At 38.2% G+C, this 8,290-nt stretch overlaps 1 protein-coding gene across 1 annotated transcript in view; it reads right to left on the bottom strand.

The window, feature by feature from the left end:
- PKHD1 (PKHD1 ciliary IPT domain containing fibrocystin/polyductin) overlaps positions 1–8,290 on the bottom strand; it is a 774,619-nt gene that overhangs the window by 197,988 nt on the left and 568,341 nt on the right. Inside the window, exons 57-59 of the mRNA XM_007936280.1 lie at positions 6,056–6,934; positions 5,188–5,356; positions 3,706–3,863 (exon numbers count right to left, since the gene is read on the bottom strand). Of these exons, the coding sequence (XP_007934471.1) occupies positions 3,706–3,863; positions 5,188–5,356; positions 6,056–6,934 (1,206 nt within the window). The remainder of the gene's footprint in view (positions 1–3,705; positions 3,864–5,187; positions 5,357–6,055; positions 6,935–8,290) is intronic.

Here is an 8,290-nt window from a genome sequence, read left to right as displayed (position 1 = left end):
CTCTGGGTAGCTGGCTGTGACCAAGCAGTGACCACAACCTAGCCCCTTGTCAGCTGTACTATACACCTGGGGATTCTGATCATTCACATAAACTTATAGGACCATTGTCTGCCAACCCTATATAAGGATCATAGATTATTATGTTGAAGAGGGAAAGATAACACAAAATAGGCATTAGTTCTCTTGTGATTGATTCAATTTATGCATTTCTTGTTCACTAGATTGTGGACAGGAATTGGAAAGCAGCATAGGAAAGAGTGGTTTGAAAAATAAAAAATGGATTTGAATTATGGGAAAGAGAATATCCTCGTATTTTTGAAGTCAAGGGAAAATACTACAATCCTTTTAGCACCCAGAAGGCACTGTTTGCTATGTGCTGTCATCCTACACTGCAAGAGGACACAGATTGTTTTTTAGTGCAGTAAACAGCAGACTCCACTGCAAGAATCCTTGCAGTTAGTACCCATAGCCACTTCATCTTAAATGTTATAAAGCTTTAAGGCATCAGGAGTTTAAGGAAGTCAGTCACACATATTTCCACATATATAGCCAGTCATGCAACACACATGCTGATAGTAAAATGGTGTGTAATGTTATAATACCTGACAGAGTTTTACCTTTGAATCACATTTCACAGCTAAGACAGAGAACTAAGAAAAACAAAATATACCAGCATTACAATCAGCAACAAGAGCACAAGCCTAAATAGCATATTATGCCACACAGCAAACACCTAAGATTCATCTAAAGAACAGTCTTATTATTAAACACTGAACACTTGGTCAACATTTTAGAATTTCTATTTGTTTAACAGATGCTGTTGATGCCACATCCATATGTCTTTGGCACACACTTTCACGTACCAAATACTGCTTACTGCACAAACCTGCGACTCTATTCTAAGAGTTTTTTCTTAGCCATGGGAGCAAAGCACCCACGTTCAGGGAAAGCCAAAGGCTGGAGAGATAAACATCCTCAGAAGCAGCCCTCAGCCAGCGATGTGTGAGGATTTGAAGTAGAAATATATTAGCTTCTGCACTGCTGGGCTGAAATAATTTTGAAGCATATACCCCATAGTCTTCCAGAGTTACCCCTCAGACTTGAACTCATTGATAATACATCTTTTACTGGCTTCATTCCTGTTCCTACTCTCACTTCCCCACTTCCCTACATTTGTTTCCTGTGATTACCCCCCACATAAACTACTTGTACTCTGAACTTTATGTTGAGATCTGCTTCTAGGGCAAGTCAAAGTAAAACACATTTTTAGTTCTTTTTCTTTTCGACTACAATGAAATGTGATTTTCTTTAAACCTTCTTACCAGTTCCAGAGAAGCATGATGATTACCAAAAACCCCAGTTAAGACTAGCCTCCAAATTATTCATATACTTAGTTTGAAGTGTCAAGATGTTTACCTATAATAGTGAGATGAATCTTAAAATCAATGGAAAAACTGACTGTAGAAAATAATTTGGATAGATCTGGTGGTAAATAGGAGAGTAGTCTATTTTTTTCTTTTTCTACTTCCCAAATATTTTCTCATTTACATATGTGTCCCTAAATTTTATTCTTTCATGCAAAAAACGAGTTTGCTCATTCTACCGAACACATCAAAATGATTATTTGTGCACTATGTTCATTACTTTTAAAAACCTATACTGTAGTCCCCACAGCTTGTCAACCCATTGCAAAGATAAGCCTTCAACACATGAAAATTTTTAAGAGAAATATGAAAAAGTGTTCAAGGCTAAAATTTTATAGGAATTACAAGAATTTTATGTAAAATTATATTTCAAATGCTATAAGAATAGTTTGTAGCAGTAGTTCAGGTGGAAGAAAGGTAGAAACAAGGAAAAAGATACCTGAAATGTCTGCAGGGCTAAAAGCTATTTCAGATAAATCTTTAAGCCAATGACGTGGGTATCTCAATTCTTTCTCTATTCCTTGCATGATTTGGGACAAAGAGCATTAATACTCTCCCTGGTTAATAATTCTTTCCTCTGATTAATCAACAAATATCTGTTGAGAATCCACAACATACATGTAAATGAGCAGAACAAAGTACTGGCTGTCGCCAAATTTACATTCTAAAGAGAAAAACAATAAATCAATAAGCAAACAAGCATTTATACTATAACTTCAGGTAGTGGAACTCTGAAGGAAAATAAAGCAGGCATAGTAAAGATTAATGATAGCATGATTACTTTAGGTAGGATGGGCAGAAACAACTTCTCTCAGGAGTTGTCATTGGAACCAAGGGAGCCAGCTCAGCAAAAAAGTGAAAATAAGATATTCTAGACAGAGAAAACAGCAAGTGCAAAGGCCCTGAGGTAGGAGCAAGCTTAGCATATTAGAGGAAAAATAAGAAAGAAGAAAGAAAAGCAAGGAGCCCTGGTGGTGCAATGGTTAAACAATTGGCTGCTAACAGAAAAGTTAGTGGTTTGCACTCACCCAGTGGCTCTGCAATAGAAAGACCTAGTGATCTGACCCTAGGAAACCCTATGACACAGTTTTACTCTGTCACACAGGGTCACTATGAGTCAGCATCGACTCCATGGCACCTAATAACAAAAAGTAAATCAAATAAGGCCAGATGAGTAAATAAAAGAAGTTTCACAGGAGACCAAGTGAGAGAGCCAATCAGGAACCAGAAACTACAGAATTTTTTGGCTTGCAGTTTAGATTTTATTCTAAGAGGGTTAGGAAGCCATTGGAAGGTTGAAAAGTTCATCCTGACTATTGTGTGAAGAATAGACTACAGCATATAGGAGTAGAAGAAACCCAAGTTTGGAGGCTTATCACTATTGTGTGAAGAACAGACTATAGGTACAGGAGTAATAGAAAGACTAGGAGGCTTATCCTTATCAATTCAGAGATGATAATGGCTAGGCTAGAAGGTAATGAGGTGGAGGGAATGAGAAAGGGGAGAGCTTGGGTTAAGAAAAATAAAAATAAAGGATCATTCCTAAGTTTTTTTGTTTAACTGTGGGAGTGTAGTATCAATTATTAAGGCAGGACAAGTAGTCAAGAAGCAGGTTGTAGATGGAGCAGAGATCAAGAATCCTACTTGGCATTTCAGTCTGACATGCCTATTATACTTCCCACTGGAATCAGCTGGATACACAAGCCAAACATTCAAGGCTGAGTCTAGGCTGGATATACAAATGAGAAGTTATCAGCATTAGCTGGCATTTTAACCTGGCACCTGGGGAGCAAGATCGGAGACAGAAAGAAAGAAGACTGAGGGCACCATCCTGGGACATTGCTACATTCAGAATTTACAAAGTAGGCCAGAAACGAAATCTGAGAAGAATCAACCCTCATGGAAAAGAAACACAGACTTGGAAGACAGAGGAGCTAGTTCCATGGTAGACATTGTGAAATACCAAGCAAAAGGAATGCTGTTCTAGGCCCAAGTGACAGAGCTCGTGACAGGGCTGTTTTCCCTACTTGTACACGGAGTTGGGCAGAGGAATCTGTACCTTTGGCATGGACACAGGCAATTTCATGGAGGGCACAGCAATGATGCTATGACATAATCTCGCAACATTCCTGTGAGGCAGGTATGTTGGACAACATATTAGCACAAATTCGCACTCTAAAGTTCATTTAGTTCCCCTCTGCTGTATTTTGTTCCCACTTGTCATAACAGCAAAGCCTTCCTTCACATGAATGCTCCCTTTTCTTATTTAGATACAACTGACCTGTGTTGAAGAACAATCCAGTCCACTCTGCCTCTGTTTTAGAAAATACAGAAACTGGTGGAGGCAGATCCAGGGCTCTCCCATCCAGATCCTTGAAGAGATACTTTCTTGGACTTTCACAATCCAATTCAGGGCAGACCACTGTTCCTAAATCTATCCTGTGAAGACAGAGGGAGAGCAACTATCTCATTTCATAGTAAGCAGCAAGAAGAAAACATATTGATTCTTGACCTTCTGAAAAAGAAATTTAACAGGATTTTATTATTAATAATGTGTTACATAGTTAGGAAATTAAACTCTGTATAGAATAACTCCTTTCCCAGAGAAAGACTTTCTTATTAACTAAATATTCTAGATTATCTGGAAATGCAATCTTCACAGAGGTTGCTAATTTTCTAAGAAACAAGATAGAATAAAATGCTCCTAACTCTAATATCTATTGAACATAATATAATCACTTCTTTATGGTACTTCAGAGCCTTTTAGTATTTTAGGATTATCATTGTAAGTATCAATTATATTTGTACTATAGACAAAGCAAAGATAGAGATTCTCATTCAATAAATATCCATTGAAAACCTACTAGCGATAGGTTTGGGGGAAATAATGGTGATAAAGACAGACATGGCTCCTGTGCTTCTGGAATTTAGAGTCAAATAAGGTACATAAACAACTAATAGGTAATTTCAACACTGAAGTATAGAGAATTTATTTTACTCCCCTGATCTAATTCTGTTAGGTAACATTAGTAATAATATTAAATATGTATTGTATGGCAATCATGTGTCAGGTGTTAAACAGTACAAAAGTCAGATGCTATTATCATTTAACTTTATAACTATTTCACCTGTAAGTAAGACATGAACACAAGGAAAATTAGATAGTAGAAGAAAAATGACAGAACAGCACAGAGTCCAGACCTAATTGTGTTTAGGAACTAAAATGGCTCAGGAATGGTCATCAAAGAGAGATGATGTTAGGTCAAACACACGAACTTTTCTCATTAGGGTGATTTCTCTTGATTACTTTTTTCTAATTAAAGGAGTTTTCCCCAAAGTGAAGGAAAATAAAAAGCAACCCAATCCCCTCCCTCTTAACTTCCCCACTCCCTTATCTACCCTCCAGGACTAATAGACTAGCTTGAGCTTCTTCATCATGTGGTGAAGCCACAATGACAAGAGGACACAAGGAAGCAAGCAAAGCCTTTGGAGGCCTCGATTTGGAATTTGCACTCCATCACTTCTGCCCTTCCTGTTAGTTAAAGAAAGTTGAGAAACAGACTGCAAAAATCATATATCAAACTGCATGTGTATGGGAGGGACAAAGTACTGGGGCCACTAAATCAATCTACTATATCTTTCTAGAAGGACTCACTGCTATACCCATTGATGATTTTATTCTTTTTATATATAACATGTACAGGGATTTGAAGATTGCCAAGTTTTTCATAAATACAGCCTCCTATACATACTAAAATGGTACCTGGGTTGTAATGAAGGAAAGAAGAACTTGTTTTTATTTTTGATGTCTAGCATTCTTGTCCTCTCTGCCGTGACTGGGTACATGATTCCAGTGTTCTCTGCGTTTGCCAGAATGCAGACATCCATGTCATCACTATAGCAACTCTTTACAAAACTAGAAAAGGTGACACCTGAAAATTTTTTAAAAAGTAAAACATTGTATCATACAAATCACCAACTACAAATACAGATTGCACAAGTAAGATCTCTGATAATAATTCATGTCCAAGAGTTAGTTTAAGCTGTCCAGGACAATTCCAGGAACTTGCATAAATCTTTACTTAAAAGATCTATAATTCCACAAGATATGGACATCAGGCAAAATAAAAAAGCATTCTAAAACATTAAAGTCTTAAGGGTGCATCTTTTTTATCAAAGACTTAATGAAAATTTATACTTCATATAACTTATATAAACTAAACCAACTACAAGAGAGTAAGTATATGGGAGATATGTACAATATTACAAAAGAGATCTAATAGAAGATAAACTACATAAGTTATGGTTTGACTTTAAGTTTACTCCTAGGTACCCCACCAACTACCAAGCAACTTCAGACAAGGAACAACTTCCAACTGTTTCCTCAATTGTATAACAGGAACAATAACAGCTAAGAGAAATGCTACAAAGATCCAATTAAATAAATGCTGTGAAAGCTCTCCAAAATGTAAAGCAATGACTTTATTTATTACTCATTGTCATGGTAAGCCACTACTGTGGTTATAAACGACCAAGCAAATTGTTAACTGGACAGCAAGCACTAGACCACACTGTACTCTTTGGCTGATATAACTTTAACTAAGTTGCCTGGATAAACCCAAACATCCTACCTTGAAGTTTCATGATTCCTGGAATTGAATGGCTATTCCTCACTCTGTGCCATGGTTCTCGAGGCCACTGGTTTGGTTCTGAGGTGAATCCAGGCCACAGAATACCAACTCGACCCCCACGTGGATTGGAAGGAGCACGATCTCTTGATGTCAAGTTGGCTGAGTGAGGTTTAACTCTGTCCTGAATGCAGTCAAAAGAGGAGCTAGTGGCCACAATGACTGAATTCCTAAGCACAATCTGTACATTTCTGATGGAGATCTGTGGAGCAGATGACATATGCACTACTGCCAAAAGACCAACAGCATTGTCTACCAGAGTGATGTTCTCTATCTCCACACTATTCTCTACATGTAGCATGGCACCATAATCAAAGTTCTTGAAAGCCAGGAAGCCAGAAATTCTTGTACAGTTGTCTAGTCCATCTTCCTTATAGAGGTGAAGGCCATGAAGGCTTGAGTGGGCCACATTGTCAGACCAAAGTGCTTCAGTAAGGGAACAACTATGGCCTCGGATGTGAAAGCCAAGTCTCTCAGAGCCTGCAACAACATTGCCACGGAGGTTGACATATTTTGCCTGGTTCACTTTGATTCCTGCCACCCAAGAGGTGGACCATGCTGATTGCATTGTCAGAACCACAAGGTTATTAGTGAGAGAATAAGCCTCACCCTCCAAATCAATGCCATGGCCTGCTGTCCCAAATACTATGCTGTCATTCAAAATGATGCCATGGCTGGCAGCTGCATGAATGCCCACACCGCAGCTCTTGTGTATCGTAGAAGATATTATCCAGGATCCTACTGACACGTTAGTGAATTCAATGGATGAATACTGTGGTGATCCAAAGTTCTGAATTTCCACATTTAAAAGTTGAAGGACACCTGCAACAAAAAGCCTGTCAGTAGGCAGTTTCTTCTTCGTCATGAAAAACTGAAGTATGGTCCATTTGTAAAGCAATGACTTTATTTATTACTCATTGTCATGGTAAGCCACCGTTGTGGTTATAAATGTTCAAGCAAATTGTTAATTGGACAGCAAGCATTAGACCACAATGTACTTTTGTTGATATAACTTTAAAATGCTATTAAAGATTCTACGCACAGATGCACAAAACTAAGTTGCTTGGATAAACCCAAACATCCTACCTCTTGAAGTTTCATGATGCCTGGAATTGAATGGCTACACCTCACTCTGTGCCATGCCATTTTATAGATAAAAGAACAGAGGCAAAGAAGGGTTAATAACAAGCTAGAATTTGGACATAGGCATATGAATGCAGAAGGTGTACTTTTCAACCCTATGGAGGGACACTGGGAAGAGAAGATATGGTGGTATAAAAATAGCAGCTCTCTACTGGGGTTCAGATGATTGGACTACAGGTCTGTGCTAATAATTAGTCATGTTCCTTAGTTTGGTTACAACCTTGGTCCCATTTCTTTTGTTAAATATTAATGAATGAATGAATGTCGAAAGTAAGCTATAAAGGTATTTCCTCATTAAAAACTGAGGAGGCTATCCATTTGAAATGGAGCCATGGTGGCACAGGGGTTAAGCACTTGGCTGCCAACCAAAATGTCAGTGGTCTGAACTCACCAGCCACTCCACAGGAGAAAGATGTGGCAGTCTGCGTCCCTAAAGACGTATAGCCTTAGAAACCCTATGAGGCAGTGCTACTTTGTTCTAAAGGGTTACTGTGAGCCAGAATTGACTCAGACAAAAGCAGGTTATCCATTTGAAGTTTCAATTTCACTGTGTTTTAATAACAGCGTTTCACTCTCAAAGGTAGTACAGCCCGAACTCTCTACCTTCCCCACTCCTTTTTCATAACTCAGAAAGTAGAATCCCTAAAAGTCAGCTGATGGGAAGAACTAAGACTTTATGGGAAGGACAGAGGAAGTGAAAGACCATGTAAAACTCTTTGTGGCCAGATTCCAAAACTCCTAAATTTTTCAACTAATACTGATTTTTTAGTTACTAGTAGAGGGTAGAAGGAGCTCTGCTGGTGTAGTGGTTAAAGCATTCAGCTGCTAACCAAATTCAGTTTGAATCCACCAGCTGCTTTGTGGAAGAAAGATGAGGCAGTCTGCTTCCATAAAGATTTACAGTATTGGAAACCCAATAGGAGTTGCTATGAGTCAGAATTAATTTGATGGCAGTGAGTTTGGTGTTTTTGGAGTAGAGGATGTAGAAATATTCACAGAATGATAAACCATCCTAAACCATCCTAAATCTATTTA

Source organism: Orycteropus afer, unplaced genomic scaffold (genome assembly GCF_000298275.1).
Source record: "Orycteropus afer afer isolate SDZICR_OR568_19922 unplaced genomic scaffold, OryAfe1.0 scaffold00034, whole genome shotgun sequence".
Taxonomy (NCBI): domain Eukaryota; kingdom Metazoa; phylum Chordata; class Mammalia; order Tubulidentata; family Orycteropodidae; genus Orycteropus; species Orycteropus afer.
This window is presented reverse-complemented; position numbering and strand designations above follow the sequence as displayed.